At 40.5% G+C, this 13966-nt stretch overlaps 1 protein-coding gene across 1 annotated transcript; it reads left to right on the top strand.

Moving 5' to 3' along the window:
• Positions 1-1840: 1840 nt before the first annotated feature.
• LOC106929288 (sodium/potassium/calcium exchanger 1-like) lies at positions 1841-3770 on the top strand. Its single transcript, XM_088015338.1, has 2 exons — positions 1841-2900; positions 3318-3770. The coding sequence occupies exons 1-2, from the start codon at positions 2767-2769 to the stop codon at positions 3565-3567; spliced, it is 384 nt and encodes a 127-aa protein (XP_087871464.1). The 5' UTR covers positions 1841-2766; the 3' UTR covers positions 3568-3770.
• The last annotated feature ends 10196 nt before the right edge of the window (positions 3771-13966 follow it).

Here is a 13966-nt window from a genome sequence, read left to right as displayed (position 1 = left end):
GAGATGTGGATGCAGAGCAGGAGAGAAGCGAGCGCTGCCTTTTGTTAGGCAGCTCTGATTACCAAGGTTACCGAGCGATGCTTAGCAGCTGTAGCTGTCACAGCAGGACCAGCGTCACATGATTCATGAATCGTGCTAAAGCCTTTTCCTTTTTCTTTTTTTTTTTTCAAAGATTGCTGCTTCGCTCTGATGGTATGCAGAGCAGATCTAATTGAGAATGTTAAGGATTTATTGAAGTAATCACAATCCACGATGCAGCAGCTGTTATCAGCAGGTGTCTCACTGTACGTCCCGCTTCCCGTTGTTTTTTTATGCCTCTACAACGTCTTTCACGCAAGGGCAAAGAACAAGCTCTAGGTCATCCACACGTGCACGTGCGAACGCGCTCTTCGCTCGTTCCCGCGGTCTGTTATCATCTCCTGTAATTGGATTCGAAGGAGAAGAGACAAATATCTGCTGCCAGAAGTGTCTGCGGCCGCACCACTTCGCTTCAGAGGCAAGGCGAGCCTGTGAGTTAATAGAAAATATGATTTAGCCGCGGGGATGTTTCGCGGTAATCACCGACTCTCTGTGGCTTACTTGGCATTCTGGCAGCGGGTCCGGTCAGAGCCCCCCAGGGGGGTCGGGGCCGCAAGGCCGACATCAGCAGTCGACGCTGATGAGTCCCGCTGCTGACAGAGAGCCCGTTGAGCTCCGCGCAATCACCCAAATCGGTCATCAGGTGTGTGCGTCTTACAGGGCTAGATTGGGGATTGTTGAAGAGAAGTTCCAGGTTAGAAGCCGCTAGATTCCTCTCCTGATGTATTAGTTGGTTGGAGGCTCAAGACGGTGGCTTGTCCAAGAGGAGCCAAGACCAATGCAAACTTGCACTGTGCTGAAACAAATGAAAACTCAAAAGTATCACACAGATTTGTCCAAACAGTGTTTTAAATTTTCTAAATTTGCATTGGGCAGCTATTTGCTCACAAACTGAAGATAATTTATACGAGGAATAGAGTTTGGAGATGCACCACTGATGATCCACCAGTGTAAAACTGGAACGTGGAAAGCGAACTAAAACACACAAAGCGTTTCTCTTCAGAGTAATTGCATAATGTGACCAAACCATAGTGAAAAGCAAAAATAAAAATATTAAAGATGTTTAAGTTGTTCATTATTGATTTTGAAACTTTCTTACCTCACTATGAGAACAATTTGGACGTATTGTTCATCTTTGGCACAGTGTTGGCTACTCTCATTAACGGTACATTAAACATAAATTATTTTGCAATAAAAACAAAAAAAATGATCAGAGTAAGTTAAATGTACATTTTAGTGCCACTTTTACTTGGAAAGACCAAGATCTATTGGGCTCCAAGAAGAACTTGTCATTCACAATATGGCCGACACGCAGTTGGACCAAGGCGGTCTTCTTCTCACACTTTTTTTGTTCTGTTTTCAGAACGGGATATTTGGTTGTGTGCCGCCGTAATTAACCGATCAATGCAACCTTTGTGACAGGTTAGAGGTTCTAAAAGTGGGAAATGTACAAAACGGCTTGGATCGGTCATTAGTTTCAACCTCCCTGACAAGCTTATTTGGATTTATATGAAAATGCCAATAGAGTGTCTTCTCCAGGTAGGATGTTAACTGTTAATAGCCTTTCCTCAGAACCTTTCTTTGAGAATCCTGAGCTGTCCGTCAGAGGTAAGCGAAGGCCCGCAGACCTCTGCGCGTCGTCGTGCTGCTGCCTTCCTCTTTTGTGACGGTTGCTATGGGAAGATGCATTCTGATGAGACTCTTTATCAACCTGAAGGACTGTAGTGGATTTTTGTTTCTCCATCACCCTTTAATGCACAGGCAGAAAGCATGACTCAGCCCATTAGGTTTTTTTCTTCGTGTTTAGCTGCTAATTATTTCCAAATGGTGGACTGAATTATGTGGACACCGGCACGGCAGCGATACGAGACAGCCTGAGACTGAAAACAAACAAAAACAAAAAACGCAGCATGTTTTAATGTGTGTAATGGGTGTTTTCATTCAGTTTATTTTAATATAACAGCTGTTTCATTTTTTTTTCTACTTCTTCTTCATCTTGTGACATCTGCTGTCAGGCTGAAGATGAGGAAGAGGAGGACCAGCCTCTGAGCCTGTCCTGGCCCGAATCCAACCGCAAGCGCTTCACCTACCTCTTTATCATGCCCATCGTCCTCCCCCTGTGGCTGACTCTTCCCGACGTCAGGAAAACGGTGACTTTCCGAAACTTTTTTCAGAGAACTTCTCCTCTCTTCTTAGACGAGATTTTTTATGTTTGTTTTTTTTTACCACCTTTTCTTTTTCTTTTTCCTTTTCAGTCGTCAAAAAAGTTCTTCCCCGTTACATTCCTGGGGGCCATCTGCTGGATTGCTGGATTCTCCTACCTAATGGTGTGGTGGGCTCACCAGGTACACACAGCACAATGAGTTTTGATTTGAAAGTATCGGTGCGGATACACAAAGAAAAATAATAAATGCCTTTCAGTAAGCATAATCCCTTTCTAGTAAACAAAACTCTTTGTCCCCCCCATCCCCTTTCTACATCCTTTACATTTGATTAAACATCGTTACGGCCGTCTCTTTCAAAACATAGCTGACTCTCTGAGTTTTGCAGCGCCGAAGCATCACAAGGAATTTAAAAATAGCCGCAACAAAAGATGAGGTTGTATTTACCCCGAAGCTTATTTTTTTTCTTATTTATTTATTTCTCTCTTTGCAGGTTGGCGAGACCATCGGGATTACAGAGGAGATTATGGGTCTGACTATATTAGCAGCTGGAACCTCTATCCCCGACCTCATCACCAGTGTCATCGTGGCACGCAAGGGGCTGGGCGACATGGCCGTATCCAGCTCTGTGGGCTCCAACATCTTCGACATCACTGTTGGGTACGTCACATCTGAGCGTTTTTAAGCCTGCGCTCAACTTCTGGTTGTGCGAACCCTCGAAGTGAAACGATCACGATCCTCTCCAAGATGTCGTTTTATTTGAACGTATCAGATTTTTGTGTTTTTTTAAACAATTATTATCTCCTCATGTCAACTCTGGAAATTTGATTGCATCTGGTCATAGCAGCCTCTACGTGTATTTGTTTTTTCTGGTCATGCAAAATGTGTCAAATTAAATCAATTTAGTTTCATTGCATTATATAATTTGAATTTTTTTTTTTTTTTTTTTACAAATTTGACAAGCTTTTCAGTGTAAAATTATGTCACTACATTAAAAACTATTTTATTAAGGGATTTGAACGCAACTCGTTCGTTCATTGCAGCCGTTTCCTCAACAGCATGTTCGTGTCTTTGCAGACTGCCGTTTCCCTGGCTACTGTGGTCCATGTTCCGTGGCTTCATCCCGGTGCAGGTCAGCTCCAACGGCCTCTTCTGCGCCATCGTGCTCCTCTTCCTCATGCTCCTCTTCGTCATCATCTCCATCGCTGCGTGCAAGTGGCGCATGAGCAAGCTCCTGGGCTTCATCATGTTCATGCTGTACTTCGTCTTCCTGGTTGTCAGCGTCATGCTGGAGGACAGGGTGATCAGCTGCCCCGTGTCCATCTGATAGGCCCGTCGGAGAGAGGGGGAGGGGGGTGCCCTCTCCTCCTCACCCACCTCGTCACCATCCAACAACAAACCATCCACACAGCCTGCCGCCGATCTCACCTGACCCTTATGATCCTTCACACCACAAGAACCGCGCGCGAGGAGCAAAGAAAAACGGGACGAAACATGGAATCTGCGAACAATTTTGGCTCACTAGGGTGAGGCGGGGGGGGAGGAGGGGGGGAGGGTGACGAGGTTTTATCTAGAAAAGATTTTTGTGGATAATCTCTTTGAGGAGGGTTGCGAGCCAAGCAAAAGGTATTATGCATGCAATTAGGCCCACTGGAGGAACCGGACTCAAGTCGTCGCCTGACAGGTTGGAGTAGCAGCGTGTTCACACTTTTAGCAGCAAAAAAAACAAACCCGCCACGACACGAGCAGCAACTGTGAGCACATTTGAACGGACGAGCTCGCTCAGCAGGCCGAAACAAATGTTGGATGCGGATGAATTTATTCATGAGGACATGGCAGACTCTGCGGATGAGTGTTTCGCTCCAAAGCCGACGGTACTGAGACTCTCGTGTGAGATTTCTGCAGACAAACTTTTCCTCCTTTTTTTCTTTTTCTTTTTCTTTTTTTTTCTTTTCTTTTTTTTTTTTGCGGATCCATCTGTGCTCGGTCTTTACGACACGTTTCAGCCTCCATCCTGTCCTGCCAATTGCCGTCGACACATTTCCACGGAGCGTTTTTTTTTTTTTTAACTTTTTTTTTTGGCTCAATAGAAGTAGCAGTAGGTTTACAGTAACAGTATTATTCGACGTGAAGCCATCTTAACAGTCTGCTTCTCTTCTTCTCTCGCTGATTGTACAGATTCCTCCATGCTTCACATGTACCGATTAAAGAAAAAAGAAAAGGGCAAAAAGTAAAAAAAATATAAAAAATAAATAAAAAGCCTGACTGAAGTTTAGATACAAGCCTTCAAATATCTCACACAGTTTGGAAGAAATGCATGAGTACATAAAAAGTTACACACCTAAATACCTAGAAGTACCACATCAAAAAGATGTTTACCATGTTTAAGCAACATGGTTGGCTTAGATTAGTCAATGTATAGTGCTTCGTTCACCATAAAACTTGCCTCAAGTCACCTAATCAAACCGTTTGAGGTACAAGTAACAAGGCATAAACTGCATGGGGAAAATAAAAAAAATAAAAAAAAGACCCTTCAGGGTGAGAAAATAACTAACATTAAGAAAGTTGTATACAACAAAAAAAAAGTACTTTTGTTTTTAAACTACTTCTTTGCAAATCAAGACTCAATCTCTATGTACGGTCAACGATATCTATCAAGCTGTCTATCGAACCATTTCCTCTCTAATCTCTAAAGGTGCTTTTGTGTGCATGTGTGCAAATGTGCATTTGGAGTCACCACACTGAAATGTACTCACTTATAGAGGCATTTTGCATAATGTTCGCACACCGATTTGTCTCTCTTTAAGCTACGTAGAATGTGGAAAACTCACAGACTTTATAGCAATATACCACATGTCGTCGTTGAGAGTGTAATAATCGCTCCGGGCGTGTTCTGCCGATTTGGGATTTTCTCATCAGACGCCATCAGTGGCAACAATAAGCGGTACACTGATTATCGTTAAAAAATGCGACATGTTAAATTGGAAAAACGAGTCTTTTTTTTCTTCTTCTTCTTTTTTGGGCTCAAAAACAGATGAGAAGAAATAAATATGTCTTGCTTGATTTTACTGAATAACAATGCATAAAATTGGAGCTAAAAAGAAATGCTGACACTTCCACTTGAGGTAGAAGCATAATGTTAGATGTGTTTATTTTCTCCCTTTTTGTATCTGGTTAGTTGTGCAGACGACATATGGGACACTATTGGTGTGTGCGGAAGGAAGCGGCACCTCCTACAGTCACAGGATCACTAGAAAAAAATCAGACGCTGTTAGCGGCTAAATCCAATTTCACCACTTGTAGCTCCATCTTAGCCCTTAGCCCAAACAGGTAGGACCTCCCATTTATTTCCATGGAGTAAGGCAAGGATTAGGTTATAAACAGTATATGGCTAGAGTATATAAAACAACAACAAAAAAAAAATATATATATATATTTTTTTCAATGTAAATGATTTTACCATCACAACAACCACTGTTTTAAATATGGTGCCACAAGAATAATAACACACAAACAACACAAATGTCTAGTTCGTTGTTTTCTCACATGCTACCAAACTGGAAATCCAGTTTTATTACACTGAATTCTACCTGCAGTCAGATCATCATCAGCATACTTCAAGTATACAAAGATTTGTGTGCTTGTTAAAGTTTGCAATGTTAGAACAGCTATGCACCACGTAGGGTTTCTCTTATGTTTTAAATACATCTAAATTGCATTGTAGAAGATTTATTTTTCAATTTTTTAATCCCTTAACTAGGATAAAAGAGAAAAAATTGTGAATTCTGACACAAGATTGTTATTATTATTTAACATTTACGTCAAAAGTAACCCGAATTTCTGACAGCCAGGTTGATTACTCTACCCACTGAGCCCCAGTCGCTTTCATTTCTCTGCCACAGACAATTTTCTTTTAATCATCTTATACCTGAAAAATAACTCTAATTTTGACCACGAAACTTTTGGAATTTTTGGCTCACATTTCAGATTTTACATTTTGTGCTTTCAAGCGAAAATCAAGCAGTGGCCACTTTTTGTTCTTCAGCGCTGGCGTTCGACGAGAGCATCGATTATCAGGACACGCTCGGAGGCTGATTCCTCCCACTCGTCTGTCCCTCCCTGTCCTCCTTCCCCAACAGGAGGTAAAGCGGGCGACCAGTTCCTCCTCCTCCCCGCGCCTTTTTACCTCAGCCTCTGTACAAGCCGCGTCGTAGGAGTCAACTGTAAAATAATAATATGTATAGATTCACCGAATGCGTGAAGAAGCATGCATGCGAGGAACTCTGGCTGGTCACCCCAGCGCAGCTTAAGATCACCAAATTTTTTGCGGAAGAACATTAAGAAATTCAATTGTTTTGTTTTTTTTGTTTTGTTTTTTTTTGTTTTTTTGTTTTTTTGTAAATAACTTTTTTCTTTCCTTTTTTTTTTTTCAAAAAAAAACAAAAAAAACACAAAACAAAAAAGTTGCACACACACATTTAACTCACTACTTTTGCTTTGATGTTCTGGAAGCTATGAGGAATGTTGCAGGGAACCCTTTAGCAGCACCGCCGAGAGAAAGCAAACACCGAACTCACACAAACAAACAAACAAACAAACAAACAAACGGTAAACATGCCCATTCTGGTTCCATTCAGTAAAAGAGGGCTTTAAAAACCACATTGCCTCCTCTGATTCAACTAATTTACACTGCCACTCTCTATCTCTCTCTCTCTCTCTCTCTCTCTCTCTCTATATATATATATATATATATATATATATATATATATATTTTTTTTTTTTATTTATTTATTTTTTTTTTTTATTTTTTTTTTTTTTTGCTTTGTTCTTCTTTTAGTATATGCACAATGCAAATCTAAATCGTAACAATAGATATCGTAAGCCATTCTTTCACCATTCAGTTCGGGAGAGACAATTTACAGTACGGCCTCGGCAGTGACTCATGTGCTTTTGTGCACGTTTTCCACGAAAAGCCTCCTTCAGCGCCCACACACCCACACACACACACACACACACACACACACACACGCCGTTTGATCCGATCTCACTTCAGATTCTTTTCACAGCTCTTCTTCAAAGGAATCCTTTAGGAAATATCTGATTTTTTTACGTGCTCTTGCTGAGACTTTGTGCGCAGTAGAAATAGGGCCTGCTTGGCGGGAAATGCTAAAAAAAAAAAAAAAAAAGTGGACTAAATGAATCCAACGGACATCTCCCTCTGTTTTGTCTTCGCTTTAACTCTTAGATTAAGTCTCAGTTTCAAAGTAGATTGAAGATGAATGTGGATATTACCCAGGATATCTCACTGCAACCTGTTCTGATGAGACATTTGAATGTAACAACAGGTAAGATTTTTTCCAAAGCACGTCAAGTTGATTTTCACATTTTATTTTATATTTTTAGTGAATGAAGAGGAAAAAATAAAAATAAAAATCTATCACGTGAGCTTTGAATTGATTCTGGTTCAAAAGGGTAAGCGACCTTGAGAAGATAGCAACTAACGAGCATTCTTGCACTTGTAAAATGTTTTATTTTCTTGGTGTTGATCTAAAATTTATTTAACATGTACATATGCTGTAAACAGAAACAAATTATCCATATAATCTATATGTGTACAAGAAATATGTCTCTTTATGTAAAAAAAACCCCACAAAGTATAATATAATGAAAACAAATAAAGATGCTAATTCAAATATGCAAATGTGTCTTCTTTTTCTCTTTTTCCTTTTTGTTCTTATTCCACCAATCACTGGCTTCAAAGTCCTTTCAGTTCAGGTCTTTTAGTGATTTGTTTGTCTCTTTCCACTTTTACAACATCTAATTTAAACTTTTTTAAAAGAACTAGGTAGAATTCATTGTTGACGTTCTCTAATCGAGTGTCAAAATTAAAGATTTATGCCGAAATACTTACTTGCACCATTCAAACCTCAGTCATTTTCATCTGGAAAAAGGAGATCTATCGTCTATCACAAGTGTGGAGCTCCACTATTCTAATGTAGGTTCCTTTGGGTGACCTCTACAACCCACTGGTGCTGTGTTTGTCTTCCCCTCACCACCAACTGTTAGTCTTCTTGGGAGCCCAGAGGCAGCTGAAGTTCATTCAAATTGTGTCATCAACAGAAAAACGATCCCAGACAAAGTGGGAGCTCGGAGGGGAATCCATACCAGAGCGGCTGAAAAGGAAAGGAATCAAGCTGGTGCAATGGCCGAGTCCAAGCGGCCATTAACTCAACTGCAAAGCTGTCATTTGACACAGCTTTTTGCACTACAAATGTCTCAAAAAAACTAAATTGCAACGTTAGAAAGAGTAATGGTTCAAAGTTTCTTAACAGGAATGTCATAGACTGATAAAAGTCATACAGAAAATGAGTGGCATGGCTCATACAGGGGGGGTTTCGTAGGAAACTGAAGCAGCTCTTGGTTTTTCCTATAGCTGTACTGACAGTATGAACTCCTTCCTTTTCCCTGTCAGAGGCAGACATTAGACTTACAATCTAAAACATATTTCTCAGAAAAACCCTTAGAGGATTCCAAAATACATACATTTTTATTCATATCTTAAGGTCCTCATTCAAAGAAGATTAACTATTTAATCTCACAATAGGAAATAATCGGTTCTGATGTGACGAGGGGCTCTGTGTTTGTTGTCTTGGCTTATCATGGTGCTGTGATCATACTACAAGCATTGCCCTGGTAATGCACACCTGGTTCTCTTTAATGAGGTTCACGTGAAATCTCTGCCCACTTCATTTAGCTGTAAGAACAATCAGACCGTTTGTCTCTAAATCTTTAGGGATCTCTGCATTGTAGACGCTTCCCAGGAATTGAGCCCCCCCCAAAAAAGGGTGATCAAATTGCTGGCATTTTATTGTGAGCCTGATTTAAATAATAGTTTTAATTTAATAGATTATGTAGCTGTAAAAAATAAATAAAAAAATAAAATGAACCTTTATTATTATTATTATTATTATTATTATTATTATTATTATTATTATTATTATTATTATTCGTTTATCAAGTCTGTTTGGTTGAGTGGGTAATAAAATGTAGAGTTTGGCGCCATCTAGTGTCCAACGAGCCACCTTGCTGCCTCTGGTTAACGATGACGAAACGGCTACCGTCATTCCAGGCTATGGCAAGCTAGTTCGTAAATATTCAGATATGTGAAATGAATGACAGCTTTAATGCTTGATTGTCAGTTTGCCGCGACGCTGCGCTAGTTGGACTTTGACTGAAATTAGTTCACTGTTATCTTGCTGTATTTCAAAAAAGCAGAAGCGTCACTGGTTGGCAAAAAGTGTCCTTAATAAGCGGGTTAAGATTGTTTATTTATTGAATTATTGATTTATTCATTTGTTTTATTTGTTTGTTTGTAGCAAAATAATGAATTCGTGTGAGCAAATCAGCAAATTGTGCAGAGCAGTCAAAATCTTGTGAGTCGGACATATTGCTCATATCAAGGATTTCAAATATGTACACAGACTGCTTGCCATACACAGTCCGCCCACCATTAAGTTGGAAAACTCTTGTGTCTTACGGCATTTTCCATGGTTTTCTTTTTTTTTTTTTTTTAGTTTGTGTTTTTCTTCCCTAGAACAATGTCTCATGCTTTTTCCAACTAAATGTATTTCTTTTGTCTCATTGTTATTTCTTGAAATAACCAAGAAGCAGAATATCGTGCCGGTACAACTCAATTGACCTACATTCGTTTTGATTTCTAAAATGCTGTGAGAAAGATTAAAGGAGGCATTTCCACAGTAGGGTGGTGGTGTTTACCTTCGCCTTTGGCATCATCTTAATCTTTGCTCCACCTAGCCTCACGAAGCTGGCAGGCAAGATAAGAGAGGAAATACGAAGCCCCTCATAGATGAGTGAAAAGTGGCGTTATAAGAAGTCAAATCGTAGACATACCTAGACAGATGCTGCTTATCCTAGATATGTAGATTCTAGTTTCATACACATGTCAGAGTAAATTGAATTCGGGACCTCTTCAAATATGCTGAGTTATTCAGTTCAGCATTTATTCTAGTTTTCTGTGAAAATCAACTAGACATTAAAAATTAAATATATCCCCTCAACAAAGTTTATCACGCGAGCCAGGAACGAATCTCAGATCTTTCCTCGGAAGTCTGTACAATCTCTCTTCCAACTCCTTTTCTTTGCCAGTAATCCCAGTAACAAGGCTTCTTCTTCTTTGCATTTCACTGGAAACTGTTTCTGCCCGTCCCAACCGACGCCACGCACTGTCACAGATCACTGGAGATATTTACACAGGCAGATTACCCTTAAAGTACACTCACTGCGTTTCCTTGGGACAGAACAAGTTGCTCTTCACAATACTTTTATTTATTTATTTTAAATAAACAAACTTTCTCTTTCTCTTTGGATATCCTCTAAAAAGAGAAGATTTCAATGTGAGTGTGATTTTTTATTTTTTTTTAATCAACAATGTTTCAAGGTGTTGCTGCGATTGAAGTGCATCTAATTACTACTTCTGTTCAAATTTAGGCTATTTTAGTCTGCAGACCTTATTGGTGGAATATTTCAGGTGAGTTTTCCAAAGAACTCATTAAGATTCAGCCAACACAGTGGCAGCCGTGTATAATTGTTTGTGCAACACCCTCTGAACACTTCTGAGAACAAAATAAAATTCCTACTGGAGAACTCCGAGTGCTTTTGTGCCTTTAGATAGATTTGTTCCAGGAGCAGCTTTGTTTTTCTGCTTATGTTCTGCTGCCCCGGGCTGTTTCTTAATAGTAGGGCAGGGGAGTGCAGTAATTAAAGGTGCAGAGCCACGGGAATATTTTTAGTAGGCTGTATCAGCTGCAGTCATCGTCAGAGACAAATCAATAAAAGTCTACCTGGCGTAATGTGACAAAGAAAGCAATTTCTGTAACATTTGACTGTTCACACTGGTAACACAGAACCGCTACAAAAGCACTTATGCCACTTGTAAAATGTGATAGACCAACACGAACCGATGAAATTGTGAAGTCAGGAAGATAATACATGGTTTTCCATATTTTTCATATCTAAGCAGTAATCTGTGACGACTCCTTCTCTCCACAACCTCCTTTCATGGATATTTTAGTTGCAGTTCTTTTGTGTTTTGTGTTTAGAGACTGAAATTTCTTTTCCTCTCTTGTTTGCAAAACATCTCAAACTGAGTCAGATTATAGACTAAAAGCATCCGTGAACTTCAGTTTTCAAGTCTTACCACACATTCTTAATCACATTTGTGGTCTAACCTTTAACTAGACCAATCTATGCCTGTTCAGTATGTTGTATGGATAGCCTCAAGGTAAGGCAAACCCACTGCCTTGTATATAGCTTCATTGATCTTCTCTAATCTGACAGGCTTCCTTGTCTCTGCTAATAAAAGGCATCACCCACAGCATGATGCTGCCACCGCCAGTTATTAACCCGTGGGTGTTGTTTTCTGTGTCTCTCACACCTGAGCTGTGAGCTCCTCCAGAGTTACCTTGAGCCTCGTGGCTGCTTCTGCTCTTACCTTTCAAAGCATCACAAAAAAAATAAATAAATAAATAAAAAATCTTTGGTGTGTCTGTTTAATCTAAATTATTGGATCGTTTCAGATCATTTTCACACCCATAAAAAGTGAACCTGTGTGGCATGTAGATCCATATTCAGTAATAAACTGGGTTATGTTACAGTTTGTTTGCTGAATGATAGATATTAAAAAAATACTACAATGATTTATTTTTTCTCACTTGACAGAGAGTACTTGAGATTCAGTATTTCCCAATCTTAGTCCTGAAATCTCTTTTTGTCTCTCTCTCTCTTTCTCTCTCTCTCTCTCACACACACACACACACACACACACACACACACACACACACACACACACACACACACACACACACACACACACACACACACACACACACACGTTTGTTTTGCTATCTTTGTGGGGACTTTCCATTGACTTCCATTCATTTCTACTAATTTCTACAGCCTAAACCTTACCTTTACCCTTTTCCTAACCCTAACCATCACATACCTAACCCTAACCAAAACTCAATTCATACCTTAGCCCTAACTCTGACCCCTGACCCAAAAACAGGGTTTCCCTTCGTGGGGACCAGGCTCAGGTCCCCACGAGGAGCGACTGGTCCCCACAATGTAGTATATGTCAGGAAAATCGTCCCCACAAGGTATTACAAACAAACGCACACACACACACATACACACACACCAGGTAGATGTTAATGGGTGAGTTACAGGCTTCTGCAGATCCTGGTGACGATATGTGTCTAATTCCTCTGAATGTGTAGGAGTGGGGATGCGTCTAATAACATGCAGGACAGTGTGCCTCCAAGATGAGAGATAGGAAAAAGAGACTCTTCCAAGGTGGTGAGATAAGTTTTGGAAAGAAAACAAAATGACTCAAAAAAAAAAAAAAAAAAAAAAAATCCACAAATGCAGGGATTAGACATTTATTTCTGTGACTGAGAAGAAGAAGCTGGTTTATCTGGTTTTACTTCAGGAAATGGAAAAGTGAACTATTTTCAGCAGAGGCAGCTTTGTAAGCAACAACTCACACATCATCGCTGAGATCCTTAATGAAAGAATATGAATCATTACTGCTGCAGCGAGTAAATTAACCATGAGCATCCATCCGAGATTATTAAGTGAGGAATTTTGCCTAAGGACACTTTTACATACATCATGTCATGAACGCGCTGTGGTTTGTTCAACAATAGATTCATTCTGTTGCTGATTCACAGCAGCACTTGCAAGGTTAATAACTTTTACGTTTATGTTTCCCTCAAATACTACAAACTAAAATAAATTATAAGCCGGCGCTGTAATAATTTCAATAATGGTCTCTGGGGGAGAGGAGGGAGGGTGGGGGGGGATCCATAGAAGTTGTTTTACCTCTAACTCCCTAATCGTCAAGTACGTGTTGTAGTTTTGCAAAACTTCCACAGTAAACGTTCCCACCTCACCAGGATTCCTCATAAGTCCATGAGTCAGCCATGGAGTTTGTGGGGATTTCCCCCTGTTCAGCGAGGGCCTGTTCAGAACTTAGCTGTCGTTTCTGGGTCGTCTGCCAGGCGTTAAATGAACTCCACGTGCTGACGGTGATGAGGTCAAAGGGCAACCGGGGGAGTGGGGGCGGCTTGGTCAGCCAGACTGCACTCGGACGGACTTTAGTCTGCTTGTCGCTGCAGGAAGTTGCTGCTCGCTTGACTCAGCAAAATCTCAGAGGAAGCTGCAAGCTAAGTCATGCATGCCGGTTTGATCTTGCTTACAAGCCTGGCAGCAGAGAGACTCGTCGGAGTCAGACTTTGGCTACGATGTGAGAGAGTCAGCTCAAAATATCTCAGACGGAGGCAAGTCACCACCGAGAACTGCTCAGTTTAGAGGGTTCTGGTTGTTGTTTTTTTTTCTTCTTCTTCTTTTCTCTGAGGTCTCGGCGGACCTGCCGTGACTCACAGACGGAGGCCTGTGTTCATCTGGTTTGGAGCTTCTGCACATGTGGCTCCATGATTCAGGCTGAGCAATGTCTGAAAGTGTAGCTTACGTTAGCAACACGGGGGAGAATGTTGTATCAAAAATAAGCACTCAGGTTTTCTCGCATTCACACCGTGATTCGGAAACCACCAGATGTGGAGAAAACAAGCGAGTCAACTCCAAAACACAGGCAAGTCAGGGGTTTCATGAAACTAAATACATAAACTGAATGAAAGGGAAGCCTGTTC

The sequence above is a fragment of the Poecilia mexicana genome, unplaced genomic scaffold (assembly GCF_051168715.1).
Source record: "Poecilia mexicana isolate PSO_F unplaced genomic scaffold, ASM5116871v1 scaffold_18, whole genome shotgun sequence".
NCBI lineage: Eukaryota > Metazoa > Chordata > Actinopteri > Cyprinodontiformes > Poeciliidae > Poecilia > Poecilia mexicana.
Note: the sequence above shows the minus strand (reverse complement) of the source record. Positions and strands in the feature narration are given on the sequence as shown.

Coding starts and splice junctions, on each gene's coding strand:
- LOC106929288 (XM_088015338.1), top strand. CDS start 2,767: ATGGGTCTGACTATATTAGCAGCTGGAACCTCTATCCCCGACCTCATC. Junction 2,901..3,317: donor ATCTTCGACATCACTGTTGG/GTACGTCACATC, acceptor GTGTCTTTGCAG/ACTGCCGTTTCCCTGGCTAC.